This window comes from Brachyistius frenatus, unplaced genomic scaffold, assembly GCF_029030835.1.
Source record: "Brachyistius frenatus isolate BFR_SWC_R1_liver_20210118 unplaced genomic scaffold, ASM2903083v1 Contig_56, whole genome shotgun sequence".
Classification (NCBI taxonomy): Eukaryota; Metazoa; Chordata; class Actinopteri; family Embiotocidae; genus Brachyistius; species Brachyistius frenatus.
The window spans coordinates 1,314,826-1,333,143 of record NW_027210655.1 but is presented as its reverse complement, the minus strand read 5'-3'; the positions used below and the strand labels follow the sequence as shown (position 1 = coordinate 1,333,143).

The window sequence follows — 18,318 nt, the reverse complement described above, 5'->3', positions numbered from 1 at the left end:
AATAAACACAGCCTGGCGCTTTCCATTTAGGAAAGTTCAAACGACATTAAAACCTCAACGGGGAAAACTGAATCAAAACAACAAGTTAAATCAATCAAGAGCTCATTTTTTTTATGATCATGTTGAATATAATAATAAATGTAGAACAACATGATAAGGTAAGAAAGAATAAATGTTGAGTTTATAGTCTTATTTTCACTCGGACGCTGAGGACGTTATTCATTCAGTGTCATGAGACCTTTGACCGCTGACAGATGGTAAATGTGGGAATGTTTCCGACAACAATTCCCCCTCTCGTCCATCACGGAAAATTTAAGCATCATAAGTCACTTTCAGAACAACTTCAGGATCTGTTGTGTGGACGCGTCCGTCTTTAACTCGCGTCTCGTCTGTTGCAGGAGAAGGACTTCACATCAGCTACGTGATCGGTGGAGTTCTGACCATCCTGGCGATTCTCATCCTCATTGCTGCTTTGATTATTTACAGGCAAGTCTTTTTATTTATTTCCTTACTCTCTTGGCTTAAACGGAATATAATTACCTGCATTTGACACGCAATAACACAATAATAATGTTATTATTATAATAATTGACTGTACAATAACTCACCTCGGGCCAAATCTGTCCTTCACCATTAACACTGTTGTTAATTCTATCAAATTTGATTTGTATATAATGTGCATTTTTACATTTTCTGTATTTATACTTTTACTAACTCTGTTTTTATTCTGTACTCGTTATTGCTTTCGCTGTATCTTCTCGTGCTGCTGTAATGGAAACATTTCAATGAAGTCTATCTATCTATTCTGGTTTTTTTTTTTTTTTTTTTGCTGCTTCTTGATCCACAGACATAAAAAGTCCAAATTCGACGACCCGGGCGTGAGCAACCTGACCTACAGTAACCCCTCCTACCGCACGTCCACGCAGGAGGTGAAGATCGAGGCGTCGCAGAAGCCTCCGATATACAACCAGCTTCGTTATAAGAAAGAGGTAAAGGAGACGCGAGGAGGAACTGACGGCAACATGCGTGTTTGATAGATGAATGGATTTAAAGTGAATCCATGATACTTTCAGGATGATCGAAGACTGTTTTTTGTTTTGTTTTTTTTTCCCGCGGGTAACCGACGGAGACAAACGATTTCGCTGTTTTGCCTCGCAGACACCGAGCGCTCATCTTCTTCTTCCTCCTCTCTCTCCCTTCCTCACCGCAGCTCTCTCATCCCTACAACTCCCTCTCTCCCTTTATCTTTTGACCCGCTTGCCCCGTGGAGAGGTAGTTACACCGCACGAAGGAGGCGCGTGGCCTTTCCAGCTTTTTGACTTCATTCTTCAGCTCTTTCACCGCATGCGACCTGCTGTTTAGAAATGAATGAGATCTGTGTTTGGTGCCGTTTTCAGAGCTCTGCGATCAGCAGCATGTCCGCGTTTCTACTACCTATCGAGGCTTTTTGTGAAACTGACACCTTCAACGTGCGGAGAATGTATGGATAGCAGTTTGTTATAGAGGTGCTGCACGTATCGATGTTAAACTTAATTATAATCGTTCTCAGATCAATAGTGAAGCCTGAAAATGATAATGCCAGTGAGAGAACTCAGATTTAACTCGTAGTACTTCTTAAATTTGGCCGGCTGCTGGTAAAATGTTGAGAAAGTCCAATTTGTGTTACATTCAACACTATTTCTTATGTATATAAAAAAAAAAAAAAAAAAGCCCATTCTAATTCCAGCTCTCTATTAATTGCAACTCATCACACCTGACCGGGTCCGAACCAAACCCGGTTTCACTCGATGAATACATCCATAAAGAATCGTTTGCACACGCTCCATCCTACCGGGCGTGGACTTCGGCTTTCATTTTAACCAAACAGCATCTGTCGAAACCGGCCGACACTCTGCCACCGCTGCAACTACCTACGTCCACCGAAGTGTTTTTTTCCTGAGTAAAGTGTATTTTAAAAATATATATATTTTAATGAACGGCAGCAGCGTGACGAGCGTTTATTCTGCGCCGAACATTTTGCCGATTTATTTTTTTTTTCCGGTCAGCGAGAGATGAAACATTATAAAGCTGGTCATCTTCCACCAGCCGTCCAATCACAGTGAAGGAGGGGCGGGACAAACGCGCGTTTAACCGCCGACACTGCTCCCTGATTGGCCCGCCCCTTCAGAGGCCGAGTTCCCAGACTGTTCATTCACAGAGAAGAAAACTGAAGCCGCGAGCGACAGCCGTGCTGCATCGCGCCAGCTGTCCTTTAAAATACTTCCAAACTGCACTGATGGACTGATTTGTGAGCTGCTTGTAAAAAAAATAATAATTCAGCAGCAGTTTCAGGCATGTATAGCTCCATTTAATCTGAAAAAAATAACACCGCCTCCCCTGTGTTTTTTTTTTTTTTTTTATGGCATACTGCGCTCCAACAGATTTATTTCCACATTACACTTTTTTTTTCTTTTTTGTTGTTGCTGCGGCTAATTATATACCTGTAGCACCCTTATCTGAAATAAGGAAAAACTAACTGCAGAAGAACGCTTCACTAAAACGAGCCGACGGAGGCATGGGTTGTGTTTGAAGCTCTGTTTTTGTTCTGGAGTGTTGTTGAAGACGGTCGCCGATTAATCCACGAGTCCACCTTTAACAGTTAAAGCTTGCGGTTATGCGTGTGTTGGTAATGTTTGATTCTGCTTTTAAAAGGCGGAAAGGGTTCGTGTTAAAGAAGGAAAGAAACGGGCATGTATTCGTCACGTTTTTAGTGGTTTGTTGCAAAGTTTAGCAGAGTGAAAAGAGAAAAAAAAACAATCAATTATTGTACTTGTGGGTGGATGTTTCCCTTTTAAACTGCTGATAAAGTGTCACTCTTGACAAACTAACCCTGTCCGGTTGTCCCAAAGGGGGGAGTGGACGGAGGCTACACCAAGGAGAAGATCCGCATCGTGGAGGGCGTGTGTCTCCTGTCCAACGAGGAGCTTTACTGGGACGACCTCAAACAGATCAAGCCGTCCCGGGGCGGCCTGCACACCTGCATGCGCACGGACACCGTGTCCCTGCAGGCCAGCAGCGCCTCGCTGGACGACGGCGAGACGGAGCAGCTCCTGCAGGAGGAGGCGTCCGAGTGCTCCTCCATAACCACCCTGACCCCCTCGGCCATCACCCCACAGCGCCACGCCCAGCACAGCCTGCCCGACACCGGCTGGGTCTCCATGCGCAAGCCCTCCACCGAGAGCGAAGTGTGAGGGAGCCCCCCCCCCCCCCCCCCCGCTTATCTCCAACCATCAACACACACACAACAACACAACACACACATTTAGAGCTGGAACAAACACACAAAGACGCATAGGTAAACTAACGGTACATGTGGACCCGGTTAGACACGACTAAGCCCCCTCCTCCCTCCCCCTCCCCACTCTCCTCCCCCCCCCCCATAAACACAACTCCTCGTCTCTGAAACTGGGGCTCCGTCCTACTTGTGCACACATCATGCAGTACAGTCCTCCCAACGGCACCCTCAGCAGAACGTGATGAACTAAAACAGGAGCACGCTGGAATCAGGAAGCAAACAAAAAGGACTCTGGGGAGGAAGCGAGCAAGAGAGACACCAGCGGTACCTGGAGCCTTTTTTTTTTTTTTTTTTTTTTTTAAAGGATGCAGACTCTCGATGCGACGAACGCTTCTCCGTGTACACAATTTTTCGTGAACTTTCCCTTTTTTTTTTTTTTTTTTTTTTGGTGGGGGGGGGGGGGGTCGAAGCTCCAACGACACGCTCCTCGGACGATGCAACCCGCGACGCTCTCTCTAATGCCACTCATGTCTTTATGAACTCTATTTATTAACTTTTTTTTTTTTTTTTAACTTGTTGAGTGGGTTTTTGCTGACTTTCAGAGAACGATGAGAGTGTTGCGAAGTTCGTGCAGCCGGATCCGGTTATCGGAGAGTCGTATTTATGACAGTGCCAAAGGGTGGGGCTTCACAAGAGTCCCCATGCTTCTTCTTTTTTTTTTTTTCTCCATTCACACTTCAATAGAGATTTTATTATAATTCGGGGATGTTTGTTTCGTTTGACTTTACTGACTTGCCCTCGCCGGTGGGAGACCTCAGTGATGTCATCTACTTCTGATTTTATATTTTGTATTTCCAGCCCCCCTCTCCCCCCTCCTCCTCCCCCAAATGAATCAAACAAGAAATTACTGTAGCAGGGTCCTCTCAGTTTGATGCAGAAGTCCACTCGTCCTCTGCAAAAGTTTGTATTTCAGTATCTTGCTGATCCTCGGGCAGAAGCAGAAGAAGCCGCGATGAAGTAACAGCCTAAGTGCCAAACATTTCATTCTTTTCTTTTTTTTTTTCTTCTTCTTCTTCGACTCTGTATTTATTTTTCTCAGAGGGTTTTTAAAATGTATGTGACAATTTTTCTCACTTACCATTACTGCTTCTCAGCCGTGCAGATAGTTGTGGTTTTATTCAGCCAGGTTTTAGATATATATGCGACTGGGATTTTTCACGAGGGGTTTCTCTCAAACAGGGTTTGTTTTCATGGGGTTTTAATTCAAAAAGAAATTGATAGAGATAAATGCGGTAGCACTTCCTATTGGAATTTGAAGCCTTTTTCATTTCTAAAAAAAAACGAAAAGAAATTGACACTCCCATGTCTGTGAAGATCATTCAAATCAATCCAAGTTTTATTTAAAGGCAGCTGAGCCAAGCAAGTCCAGTTGCCTTTGAATAACACCTATTATGTGTTTATTAAATATTTTATAACTAGCGTTCCCTTATCTACATTTATATCCACCCAAATTCTTTTGCTAATGTCCTCTCCTCAACTTTTCATCCGAGATTCATTCTTGGGTGGTGGGAAAGTATATCTATTTTTTTTTTTAAGTATCCTTTAAACCTACAGTGCAGGACTTTTAAAAAATAAATAAATGAATGCATGTTACATTCAAGCTATTTCCAATCGCATTGACATTATATTGATCAAACCTATCAGCACCAGATAAATCTCTTTCACCGTATGTGGAATTTTATAATCTGGTGTCTGGTGAGACGTGGGTGGAAATGTTGTATTGGGATAAAATAATTCATTCGTGCGGCTCCTCTACACTTTCCGGATGTTATCGGACCGAAGGGATCAAATTCAGATTACGAAACGTGCCATTTCACAAAAGGTTGTGGTGCTCAGAAAAAGGAATCCACCTTCTTACAGCCGCAACCTTAGCCGCGGAGTAGGCTACGATAAAGCCTTGGACGTAAGCGTGCGTCAACAGGGTTTTTGTAATTCCGCTTACTGGCAGAAGGGGGAGACAAAGGCACTGCACTGCAGGTTTAAAGAGAAATAATAGATTAAACAATAATATTTCAGTTTTTAAAAAATTACCGTTGAAGCGAAAAAGGAAAATAAACTCAACAGAATTTTGAAGAGAAATGTCAGATATTTTCATCTTTGCGTCACAAACGTTGGCCTGATTTTGATTTTCCAACTTCTGTAACATTATCACAAATATTTCAGTGTTTATTTGGGGTGTCGACTTCCTGAGGTAAATATATCAAAAAAAAACTTGGCGCGTACAACCACGAGTATCCCGCTTGGCCCAAACACGATTAGAGGTAAATGAGAACTTTTGTTTTGATCCACGAACTCTAAAATCTGTAATTGCAAAGGTGCACTACACAGTATCTGCCACAGTACAGTATAACAAATGGGTAACTTAGAAACACTGTGCATGTCTGATCTCATCAGACAGTGAGGGGTTATAATTTAGAAATATATCACTGACAACTTACTGAAAAATGAATTTTAAAAAGATTTTTTTTTGTGTGCATTGCTTTAACTTTAGAGTACCATTCCGTCTGTCGAAATACGGTACGAGGAAAATACTATATTGCTATATTTACAAAATATATCTGTTAGACGTTATAGAACCATGTATTTTGAAGTACCTGCTACAAGCTCAGCGACGTGCTGATTTGCTGCTAGACGAAGCACTGAGGCCAATGAAAGAGGGTCTTGGCAGCTACATAACTACAGTCTCTGGTTGGTTGGTTGACAGTATAGGCCGACAGAGCATCATAGCGACCCAGTATCCAATTCTCCTGGCTCACAGTCCCTCCAACTCTGCTGCAGGAACGCTAAAACTGTACAGATTTTATCATGCGGATATAAGCAAACATTTCTGTTGATATTGCGTTGATTAAGTTGTATAGTCTTTTTGTACAAAGGGATTTCATGACCGTTTTTAGACTTGTATTAATTTTACTCACTGGAGAAAAACAAATTATTATTTTTTTTTTGTTGTTTTTGTTTTATGCTGGATTATTTTAACCACTGTGTTTCCAAGCCTTGTAAATGATAGGGAAGATGCCAGTTATTTAATAGTTCTCTTTTATCTTATGAAATACTGGTCACGTATAGCTGTTGTAAAGTTAACAAAAAGAGGTATTTATGATTTTTTTTTGTTTGTTTGTTTGTTTTTGTTTGGTTGTCACTTGATGTGTAAATATGAAAAGACTGTATATGTATTTCCATGGCAGTACTAACAAGCTGTGTTGTGTGATATAGTGAATTATCCCTTTGCTATCTTTTAATATAAAATTGCATTTGCATTTCAATGAAACTTTGGACTCGCTCATCTATGCGCTTGTTGCTCTTGGACAAAATGCGTCCCTCATTAGACACGACCATCACGTTGCAGTAAAGGAGATGCAAATGTCGTCTTCTGCATAGAAATGCAGACGTGACAATTGGACAAAAGATGTAACCACAGTTTGGGGGATTTGGAGGCATGAAACCAAGTCATCCCACATTTTAATACATCCCCCCGCCCCCCCAAATCTCAAAAATAGATATGTTTATAGGGCTTTTCTGCTTGAAGCTGCTTGAAGACAACACAGTGCAAAAGAAGCATCTTGTATCACCTGCGCTAAATCACATAAATACATTCGTTAATGATGTAAAAAAATAAGCTTTAACGAGCATTTAGCGACCAGACATGCAAAATACAGACGATACGTTGTCACGTGACACGCATACGACTTGTTATTGGTTGTTTAACAGGGAACTTTTTTTTTTTTTTTCAACTGTCCAATAAAAATCCACCATCCTCCCCGGCGCTTGAGCCAATCAGCGACCGGCTTTACAGACGCTCCTGTTTAAAACGAGGCGAAAAGTCGTCGCGCGGGACAGACGACGGAAAATTCAATACAACAACAACCGCCTCGCTTTTGTAAGTCGTTTTTTTTTAATTATAAATTAAAAAAAAGAAATAAAGTGTTTTTGGTTTTGTTTTAGGAGGAACAGCGAAGCGAAAACCCTGTTCGGTTTAAACATGGCCGCTTGTTTGTCCTCCTCGTGTCGAGCCAAGATGGACGAGACGAAACGCGAGGTAAGCACCGGAGCTCGTCCCGGGCCTCTTCGTCCCGGTAGGGGGGCTCGTCGGGCGGGTGTGAGAGTGATGAGTTGCACTAATCAGTCGGGGTGTTTGCTGCCGTGGCGGCGACGCCCCGATCCGATCCGACCTGAGGACACACTGTGTGCACAGGGGCCATCTGACTCCACCCTCCCCTCCCCCCCTTTTTGTTTTTATTATTATTATTATTATCATCATTTTATATGTTCCAAACTTCTAAGTCCTCCAAAAAACAACAACAACAACAACAACATGCATCTCAGGTGAATTGGTTTGATTGTCCAAATTGCCCAGAGGGTGAATGGTCTTCGTCTCCGTTGGTCCTGTGATGGACCGGCGACCTTTGCCCAAAGGTCGGCTGGGACGGGCTGATTTACCCCGTAAAGATGATGGACGGACTCCAGAAGTCACTTGAGTTTCAAAGGCTCTCTCTCGAGTGTTTTGTCATCTCTTGTCAGACTCCTCTTGTTGTTGTTGTTGTTGTTGAATATAGTACTTCATGCCGAGCTCTGTGTTTTGATGCAGAAACCTGCATTGGGCGTGACCGATGTGAATTAATGCTTTATATTATAAAGAATATGGGTCTTTTTTTTATTCTTTGAGTGAATTTGGACAACATAACTAAATGAAATGACGTCACAAAATGATTCCACAAAACGACTCGTCTGTATTAATACCACCTGTTGTTTTTCCTGTTTTTTTGGATAAGTCTTGGATCTGGACGTTGAGGGACGCCATGCTGCGGAGTTTAAAAAGGACTCCCGCCTGGCTGAAGCCGGACTTTCAGGTGAGCTCCCATCAATCCCTAAAGGCCTCTTTCTGGATGTAACGTACGAGTTATTTTCTCTCTCCTTAATTTCTTCGTTTTAGATCGAGTGTCGCCAAATCGCACAATTTTGATAAAACGACAAATTACCGTATCGTTGTACCAAAAAACGTCCCTCGGCGACTGCTTCGTGGTTTCCTCTTCACTATCTGACCCGCAGCCGTGACTTTGGATCCTTTCCTCCTTTCTCAGGCTGAAGATGTGGAGAGTTCACGGTATAAAGGAGGATGTTTGAGCAGCTGTGAACGTGATGCACCAAAGAAAAGACCAAAATAAAACGAATCCCGCCAGCAGAAGGTTTCTCCACAGGGACGTGAACTCCTACTTGAGAACTGGTGAGAACAAACTGCTTACAAATTAGATTTACTTTTTAATTGAATGAAAATCTGTCTCTTCCTGATTTAAAAGATAATTTGGGTTTATTCTCCCCCCCCCCCTTATTGTAAACAAGTATCTTTTCATCCCCGAAGATTTTCTCTCCTTAGTTTTTCTTTATTAAAAAAAAAAGAAAGTAGTGTTACAGCTATACAGACAAATGACTGTTGGTGTGTTGTTGTTGTTGTTTTTTTTTACAAAATCCTGAAAGCAGATGTTTGATAATGTCAGAGGGTTGAGCGTGTGCGCTCGAGCATTCAGTCCCAGAATACAGCGTCACCTTTTGAAACGGGAGGAAAAAAAAATGCATCGATATTCCTCCCTTTTCCAAGACCCGTGACAGTTACGACCTTTTTATATCGGACCTGCAGAGTCCCAGAGCGCTGAAGTCCCCAATAAGCTGAAGTTTGAAATAAGAGAAGTTGGAATTGGCTTGAACCAGTCGAATGTTCGGTGTTTATGATCCGTGTGAATTTCTCATTTGCGTGTGACAGCTGGTTGCTTTCATTGGAAGATGATCTTAAAAAAAAAAAAAAAAAATGTTATTCAGACCAATTATGTTTCAGCAGATGCTCAGTCACACACTTGTCAATAGTGAAGCTGTTTTCAGCGAGTCAGCAGAGTCTGTCCAGCACGTGTTAATAAATTGGTACTTTTTGATTTATAATTTCCTGCAGCAGCCTCTGAGCAGACGGTTGTTCTGTTGGTCACTGATGACCCAGTTAAAAGTTAGTCCGGCTGTGATCAGCGGCCCACTTCATTGTTGGACTCCTTGTTTTTGTGTTTTTTTTGGGGGGGTGGGGACCCAAAACTGCCCATGACAGCAGTTTTCCGTTCGTTTTTGTCCCGATTTACTTCCCGAAGTTAATCATTGGCTCTGCTTTTACATCTCGTGTCCTCCTTCTGTCTCCTTTTGTCCCTGCAGGCGGCTTCATGCCCAGAAATCACGGCAGCGGTCGCAGGTGAAGCCCGGATTTGGACGGGCACCCCGTGCAGCACGTGCTGCCTCCACCGACCCCCCCCGAGCCGCAATCTCCGCGAGGTGCGTTGAGCGAAAGGGCGAGATTCAGTTGAACCCGTAGCAGCGCGGTCTGTCGCCACTCGACTTCAGGTCGGCGCTTCGTGAACATCCATTGAGGTCATGTTAGACGTTACAGAAATCGTTTAGGTGTCCTTTGATTATATAACCTACTAAAACTGGTTTGGTGGTGGTTGTTTTTTTTGAAACTACAAAACATGTTCAGGAAGACCTCCGTTCAGAATAAATCAGTTCGGTAAGAACGGGGTTCCCACAGATCAGGAAGTTGTAGGGAATTTTAAAAACTCATTTCTAGACTGGAAGAGTTGGAATTTGATTTTTTTTTTAAATAAAAAAAAATTGGGTCCATTCCTGGAATATTAGGAAATTTATTTTGCATGTTTAAATTCTAGTTGCCACTTATCAAAATGTAATATTTTCCATGTGTAACTTTAACGTTAGTTAGTTATATCGGATCAAGCGGAGGGACAAGCAGCCCGTTTCCAACAGAAACGTGTCCGTTTCTTGTCTGCTCAGCACGACGGCAGCCTTTTGCTCCTCTTCATTATAGCTCATGGAAATTAAGCATCTCTAGTTAAAGAAAATAGGGAATTTGACTTGTAGTAAGAATCTTTTTTTTTTCCCGTTGTTTTTATACCACCCAAGTGAAAGTCGCGGTCAAGTTTTAACCGTCCTGCAAACGGCTCGGAGGATATTCGAACCGGAATGTAGCGACCGATATTCAATTCTTTTAACGGGTGGTCTTCCCAGTTTGTTTTGTATTGATTCTGGTAAATTATAAGCAGGCGCCACCAGGAGGTTATATCGACTGTCAAAAATTACATGACACAGTTTTTTGTTGTTGTGGGCTTCAGTGTTGGTTTATTCTCTTTTGTAGGCGCGGCCTGCTCCCGGCTGTCTGTCATCCTTATCCAAATCCTGCCTCCATTATGCCGGTCACATCCCTCAGTCCGCCCGGGGATGTGAAACGCCAGCGTGCAGCTTCCTCACAGGTGAGAGCATATTTCCCCCTTTGATCAATATGATGCTTTTCTTCTTTCTTTTTTTTTACCTTGGGTAAAAAATGGAAGATGCGGTATGATTTTCTTTTTAACACAGAATGGGAGGTGGAGAGTAAAATACGAATAGTGTTTCTCATCTTTTCAGTCAATATATTGCCGGGAAGAAAGACCAATCTCTTCTCTTTTTCTTTTTTTTTCCTCAATTTCCTTTACTGGTCAGACTGACTGTGTTGGACCAGAAGAGCGTCAGAAGAACCTCCAGAAGAAAGAGAACCTAGAAGCTCTACATCTGTGTTATGGACTTAGTGATGGTGAGCAACATGGGTGCAACTCTTCATACATTTTTTTTTTTTATTTTATTTTTATCTTCGGATGGTGCCTGTACTCATTCAGTTTTATTTCGATGTTGCCAAAACAGGATATTTCACGGCACTTAACACGCCAAAAGAACTTTACAGTCTTGTACAAAATAACTCAACAATTCCCACGTAAGGTCGGAGGGGGGGGAACAAAAAAAAAAAAAAAAAAGTCCCTTTTTTAAGGGGGGAAAAACCTCCAGACCGGGAAGGGAAAAACCCTGAACAAGCAGAAACCTCCGACAGAACCAGGCTCAGAGGAGGGCGGCTATCTGCCTCGTGAGGGGGAGATCAGGACAGCATGGAGGTCCAAGACGATAAATAAATGTGCTCAAATCTATCATATATATTATTTCTAACGGTCCTCCTCGGAGCATCTGACCGCTGATTAATCCTCGGCGTCAGAGCCGTCGGGCGCATCCCACAAACGGCTTTCGTAGAGGCTTGTTTTGCAGAGGTGACCAGTGTGTGTGTGGATCCCTCCGGAGGGGGATTGCCGTTTTACTGATTGCGTTGCATCATCAGAGGCCGCTGCTCATCTTTAAAAAAAAAAATCTGCATGTTCACCTCGGTTTTGTCAGCCAGTTGGGGGCTCGGGCTCGATGATGAATGAGTTTTTATTGGCCAAAGCGGTACGACGTGAAATCCATATTATGATATGCGTGTACCCGAGTAATAATGAAAACGGCAATATCCTTCTTCTTTTTTTTTTTTTTTAACTGTCCTCAATGGTGCACTTTGTGAAAAAGCAAACCTCCTTTACACAAAGTATTTTCATCAAGAAACTAATTGTAGATGGTAGCTGGGGTAAAAAAAAAATTAAAAAAAATTGACTTTTAAAATTATTGGCACCAGTATTTTACACTTTTCAGGTGTTTTTCCTCCAGTCGGGATATCCATAAGAAAATATTTTTGTGGTTTCAAAGTTCCAAAAACGTGTTTGACCTTGTGACGACCTCCGATTCGGAGTCACGTCGCAGAAACTTGAGCGTCCAAATGGCACATTTAGCAGAATACAGGTTGTGTGCATTTTCGCATTGACTCGGCGCTTATACACTTTCGACACCTGTAAAATAAATAAATGGCACGTGCGCCTGCTTTGTTACGGCAAAAAGCCATCTGAATTTATACAACATGGTACCTTTTTAAACAGATCTGTCAAATGTGAACGGTTGAAACCAGTGTGTGCGCGCGTGTTGTCATTTCACTAAATAAAAAAAAATTGGAAAATGAATTTCAAAGTTCAAGCCACTTCTGTTTTTGTTGTAGATTGGAACATCTTTTCATTCATGAATGCAAAAAGATCATCTACAAGATGTATGTGTATGCATTTTTTTCCAATTAGGATATTCAAGAGTTACTAATTATTTTGTTTTGTTTTCAATTTTGTTCTACATCTGCATAATAAAAGCAGAAAGCAACTTCTACATTTGTGTACTTAATTCTGGGAAAGATCTTCAGACAAATAAGAAAACGAAGGCAGCAGGCTCTCGGACAGACTCCGAAGAGCTCCCCGAGATTCGGGCCGTTATTCTCCTGTCGTCCTCCGGCGGCGGCGGTGAAATGAGCAGCTGTGGACTTTCTAACGACGTCCTGCTCCTCGAGGGGGGGGGGACGGCCTGCATCTGCTGCGCAGTTCATCTTTTAACCACCAGGTGGCAGTTGAACATCAGTGTTCCCGCAGCCTGTGGACAGAAAACACTCCTCAAAGAGTACAGTATATGCTCATGTATTTAAAAAAAAAAAAAAAATCAGGCGGCACGTTTCGCTGGATTTATCAGCGCTCGAAAACTCTTCAAACACTCCTGCAGCGACGTTTTTCAGAAATATACTTTTGGTACCCCGGGGGGAGATAAGATCCTGGATGGTAAAGAAAATGGGTTTATGCAGGTAAGTTTGATTTAAAAAAAAAAAATACACTCAAATATGCTCTTAAAGATCATTTGGATGTAAACGTGCAGAACAAATGCAAACTTTTATTCAATTTGAATGTCGCCCTCAAAAAATAAAAACGCTCCCAACGTTCCTATTTTGAGTTTTTGAATATCGATTTCTGTCCTCTGCACACGGTCGCCGTCGTACAGATAACGTCCCGCTCCATCTGCAACAATAGGTTAAACATCAAAAGCGTAATTCGGTGTTTCGTTCTCCTATCCTGCACTTCCTGCTTTCCTTTTCCTTTCCCCCCCCTCTCCTCTGGTTGGCTCCTGTGTCGGCAGTGATAACGACCTTCACTGAATATAGCGTGTACTAAGGATCAAGCTCAGATTTTTTTTTTTTTTACATAATGGGCGTATTAATATCTGTGACGGTTGTTGAGCTCAGTTCATGTTTTCTCCCCCAAAATATAGGAACAAAGATAATAAAAAAAATGTTTTAAAAAAAGGTAAAAGTCTGTGGTATAAACCGTTTAATTCTTTCTGTTTTTGATCTTTTCAGCTGCAGGGAGAGATTGATTAGAAATATCCCGTTTATAGCTTCTATCGCTTTCTGTAAAGATTGTTTTTTGTATTCCGGCGAGAGCAGCTCCACTGCATTTGATGTAGAACAAGAGACAAATCAATTATTAATCTCATTAATTGTGAACTGACACCGGATTTCTTTTTCATCGTGCTGCCTCGGCGTTGCAGACTTTTATTTATTTATTTTTTTAATTTTTGTGACGTGCGTGCTGTCGTTAACTTTAGAGAGAACTCCAAAGCACCATGGGAGTCTTTTCTGCCGCTCGATTCCCATTTAACGTCAATCCGGTTGTCATTTTTTTCACTCAACCCGTCAACGCCTGCCTGCCTGCCTGTCTGTCTGTCTTGTCTGCCTGCCTGTCCGTCCGTCCTTCCATCTGAGCAGAACAATGGCCTCCTGCTAGGCAACTTTTTTTTTGCCTGTCAGTATGAAAATGACTGCAGACTGTAGCCTGACTGCTATAGCAACCACACACACACACACACACACTGTACAGCCTATACACAGGCTGTACAGTGTGTGTGTGTGTGTGTGTGTGTGTGTGTGTTGTTCGGAGGAAGGAGGTTGTGTCAGCTGTGTTTTGTTCAGAGATGTTTTCCGTCTGCTGTACTGTGATGTGATCTGTGGTGCGTTCACTGTCTCTTTAAGTACCGTTCCCCCTCTGGCGGCTGGAGAGTACCGCTCCTCTCTTCTTCTTCTTCTTGCTTCTTCTACTTCTTCAGTTGTGACGGCCGTGCTCATTTGCTCGTCAGCGTGGCTGTTTTTTTTTTTTCCCTTTCCAGGGAACAATGAACTCATTATTTTGTTTTCAAATCTGTTATGACTCCATGTCAGGTTTCACAATGGCTGAAATTCTGAGTTGCCGCACAGCGCTGGTGAAAGTCCTGCCTTAGTGGTAACGGAGACGTCTCATTCAAAAACCTTTTAAGTGAACAGTGAACCAGAGAAGAATGTTCAGCAGCCGAGCTTGAAACGTGACCAAAATTATGATCCGTCAGTTATCGAAATGATTCATTTTTTTCTTCTAGTTGATTGATCGTGAACTAATAGTGAAGAAGATCATTTAGTTTCTTTGTGTGAAGGAGACTTTGCGTCTGAAGCTTTTTACTCATTTCACACGGGTCAGGTGATTTAAAAAAAAAAAAAAAGGAAGGAAGGAAGGTGGTGGACATCTCAGGTCAAATCCAGCTAAAGCAGAGTGAAGTATAACAAAAGTACAAAGCAACTAAATATGAAACCTCAAATTAGAGGAACTAACTTGAATAAATGCTTTGTTTAGACGCTCCGCTTTGTCCGACGCGTGTTGTTCAACCAGCTCGTTCATTCATAAAGCTTAAGTTAACTGGGAGTTTGTGTTCATGAATGCAACGCGGTAACCAATCAGAGCCCCGAAGTGGTGCAACTGTGGAGTCGGCAGGTTCTTCCCCGTGCCGACGTGGGTTCTCTGGACGAACCGAGTCGACTCACGCGAGTTTAAGTTGCTTTTATCTACGGGCCACGAAATAACCAACGATTGAAAGTCTCACATTTTTCCACCGACTGCATTCACGGATCGTTTCACGTAACGCTCGCCGGATCTTCCATTTGTAAATATGCTGCAGCAAATTCGAACAACTCCATCCTGACGTTTGACATCAAACGAAATAACAAATGTAATTTAAATGTATCAAACTTTTTTTTTTTGTACGTTTATCGCAATAGGGAGATCAATAAACAGAATCGCCGTCTTCGGGTGTTTCCTTTAATCCTCCGTCGTTGACTGAATTCGAATCTCGACGGGGTTTTTTTTTACGCACATTCTCCGTACTTGAAGAGTGAATCACAACACCGCCTCACAAATGATGGTGGTGGTGGGGTGGGGTGGGGTGGGGGGGACCCCTCTTCGCGGCGCTCCGGACGTATACGGCACTGGATGCCGTGCAGATGCAGAGCTGGCGATCAAAGGGTTTGACGTCTGCAGCCCGGAGTCGCTTCTCTGCTAATCAGGTCATGTTGATTCGATCTGGTTCCTGAAAAAAAAAAATGACAGATGAGGGAAGCAACTTGAAAAAAAAAAAACAGCGTCGCGGCAGAAAGCGTGAAATAGACACGCTTAGACAAAAAAAAAAAAAAAAAAAACGTGGAATAGCCACGATTTGGCCTGTCGAGGAGTGACAGTTACACAAAAAAAAAAAGTGAATCATGCGCGCATGTAAATGTTATGTGATGCCGGACTGTGCGATCAAGGTCCCGCAAAACAGGCGGTAAACGACATTTTGTCACTGTACGAGTCGGCGGGAGGAGTGGCTTGGTGGCTTGGTGGCAGACTGCCGTGCGGGATAAGGAGGTTCAAAACTAAAGAGTCCTGTTTTGTTTTCGAACCCCGTCCATGTTGTTGCTCCGGACCGTGTGGTTATTTAGTAACCGCAACCACCTCTTTTTAGCTGTAAGTTTCATTTCCCCCGGTAAATCGCACGGCTCCACCGAATTCAATAAAGAAGGAGAAAGCTAAAGAGATTAACCACCCGAACGCCACCTATTTATTTATTTATTTTTTTTGCATGAACCAACCGATAATCGAATAGCAGGCGACTGGTGCAGGAATGTTTAATATGCTGCAACTGAACATCCAGCTTGCGGGTTAGATTTACAGTGGTAGTTACCGTGGCAACAGCTGCCTGTGAAAAGCCAGGGGTTAACCCTGATGCTAAGAAGCCAACCCGCAAATCCCGCTTCGTGAGAACCGGCGCCGGTTTTGTAAACTTGATATGACGGAGATGATGTTGCACCCCACGGTGAAGACGAACTGTATCAGCTATTGTTACGTTGAAGACGCCAGCATCTTCACAAATCTGTTTTGCAATTGTGGCGAATGACACGAAATCCATCCAAATGTGAAACGTTTCACTGAAATTGTCCCGAAATCTTCTTCAGAACTCAACTTCTAATTTCAATGCAATGCAATGATTTATTATTTTTATTTATTTTTCTGGCGCCCGGGGGTTTTGTAGTTCAGAGTTGTCCACTAGGGGGAGCCGCTGTTTTCTGCAGTAGTTTTTCCTCTCCGTGAGCTTTTGCAGCGATTAAAAAGCGGTATGAACTGCTGGCCCGCCGATGACGAAACGGTCACAAAAATCTACGTAAGACATCCTGTAAAACTCAAAACAATTCCAAAAATGTCAAAACAACAACTCGCCAATTCTTTGAAGATTTTGCTCCGGGCTAACTTACTGGAGTCTGCGCCGGTTCTACCGCCGGCGAAGGGACATAACCTGCTTCCTGAAATTTGGCAGTATCTCCATAGCAACGTGGATATTTGTTTATGCAACGGGCCTCATTTTTATCTAGGGGATGCAAACTTTTCTTTGCTTTTCTTATCCGGCTGCTTAATTCACCGAACACTGATCTTGAATCTGACTGCGACCTTTTTTTTGACTTTTCCTTTCTAACACGGTTGCTCTTCTTGAACGACAAGGAGAGTTTAATGTTTATTTGAGGTTTGGAAGCGTCAGTGGGTTTCCCTTCACCTGCTTGTAGGCGCAAAATTAATATGTGCAGCAAAAAAATTTGAAAGAAGGAAAAAAAAAAAAAAAGCTTATTTATAAGAGCGAAATAGATTTATTTGCTTCATCACGATGTACCGTGCAGATTACTTTGCTTTTCGCGCAATCTTTTGCACATGAAATTAATTTTGAATAAATAGAATTAGTATTTTTCCAGCAATCTGTACGTAGTACCGTGCAATAAATAGAGTCAAACCAGGGTCAATTGTAATTTAAAACGTGATCGGTTGAAATTCATGACACCGCTTTCGATATTAAAAGTATTTCTGTATTTTTATTATGCGGATATTAACATCAGGGTCACGTCCCGCGCATTTCATCGGTTCCGCAAAAGTACAGATTATTCTGACAAAGGCGGTCAGCGGTGACCATGCCCGCTCTCTGGTATTTCCTTGAATCTTACTTATTGAATCCTCGTTGAGATTATGTTCAGAATTCAATTTGCAGCCGACTGCCGCCGCCCCGAACGCCGTAGCTTTAGATAAGGTGCCATTTCAAAACTTTTCATTGTCACCGAAAGAGTCTCTCCACACGTCTCCTCCCGAGTTCGGCTTCGTATCAGATCTAATACCTGTGCGGTTTTTGCAGATGCCCGGGAGGCTGCCGGAGGAGTGCATTCCCTGCAAACATTTCTCGATATACATGTAAATATCTCCGGGGGGGGGGGAATAAATAAATACAGACGGGAACAGACTGAAATGCCAGTGCACCTACTTGTGTTTGCTCAGGAATAATGGCACAAATAAAAGGGAACGCAGGCGCCAGAATTTAATTGGAGCCTTTCTTCTTTTCTTTTTTTTTTTTAGGCTGCGAAACTCTGTGACTTTACACGCGAGTCTTAATTGTACATACGTCTGTCTCACTTGAGATGGTAGTTTGTAATTAAAATACAGAAATGAGAGGCGCGGGGCCAGACCACAGAGCAGATGCTTTTCTTTTTTTTTTGTACTGTTTATCTGAAATATGAGGCGTCGTGAGGTGAAGCGGAAAGTGGTTTGAAACTGGAAACCGTTTATAAGAATTAGGAGCAGCCTAATGCCTTCGGCTGAAGTTCTGCATATTTAATAAGCAGCACATTCGCAGCACAGCTTCGTGCCAGCGTAGGTGTTCTTAAAAAAAATAAAATAAATAAATGCACGAGGGAGCACGCGGGTGAATAAGAGCGTTTGTTTACATCACCTCCGGAAAATGCAACTAAAATAGGCCGGTGTTGAATAGACTGCGTTCCGCCGCGACTCCGGTTCAAAGGCACGCCGTTTATTCTCATAAAGCTCGTGTCTTTGGGCAAATCGAAGCAATGAGAGCACGTCCCGACATCACCG

General features: G+C 42.6%; 1 protein-coding gene, 2 long non-coding RNA genes and 1 other non-coding gene across 6 annotated transcripts in view; all 4 read left to right on the top strand.

Annotated features, from left to right (window-relative positions):
- Positions 1-3,666, top strand: part of lrp4 (low density lipoprotein receptor-related protein 4) — a 110,544-nt gene extending 106,878 nt beyond the window's left edge. For 2 of the 3 annotated variants that reach the window (XM_069705419.1, XM_069705418.1), the window contains exons 36-38: positions 399-486; positions 848-989; positions 2,889-3,666. In XM_069705419.1, coding sequence (XP_069561520.1) covers positions 399-486; positions 848-989; positions 2,889-3,230 — 572 coding nt within the window. In that variant the 3' untranslated portion in view covers positions 3,231-3,666. Of the gene's footprint in view, positions 1-398; positions 487-847; positions 990-1,210; positions 1,273-2,888 lie in introns of all 3 variants that reach the window. The other variant, XM_069705420.1, reaches the window with a different exon arrangement.
- Positions 3,667-7,099: 3,433 nt separating this feature from the next.
- Positions 7,100-9,546, top strand: LOC138624899 (uncharacterized). Its single transcript, XR_011311191.1, has 4 exons — positions 7,100-7,370; positions 8,104-8,181; positions 8,265-8,555; positions 9,521-9,546. It is a non-coding gene; the product is annotated as an uncharacterized lncRNA (long non-coding RNA).
- On the top strand, positions 7,430-7,543 carry LOC138624901 (small nucleolar RNA SNORD67). The gene has a single exon (XR_011311192.1). It is a non-coding gene; the product is annotated as a small nucleolar RNA SNORD67 (small nucleolar RNA).
- Positions 9,547-10,515: 969 nt separating the features above from the next.
- LOC138624852 (uncharacterized) lies at positions 10,516-11,138 on the top strand. The gene is made up of 2 exons (XR_011311188.1): positions 10,516-10,626; positions 10,856-11,138. It is a non-coding gene; the product is annotated as an uncharacterized lncRNA (long non-coding RNA).
- Positions 11,139-18,318: the final 7,180 nt, after the last annotated feature.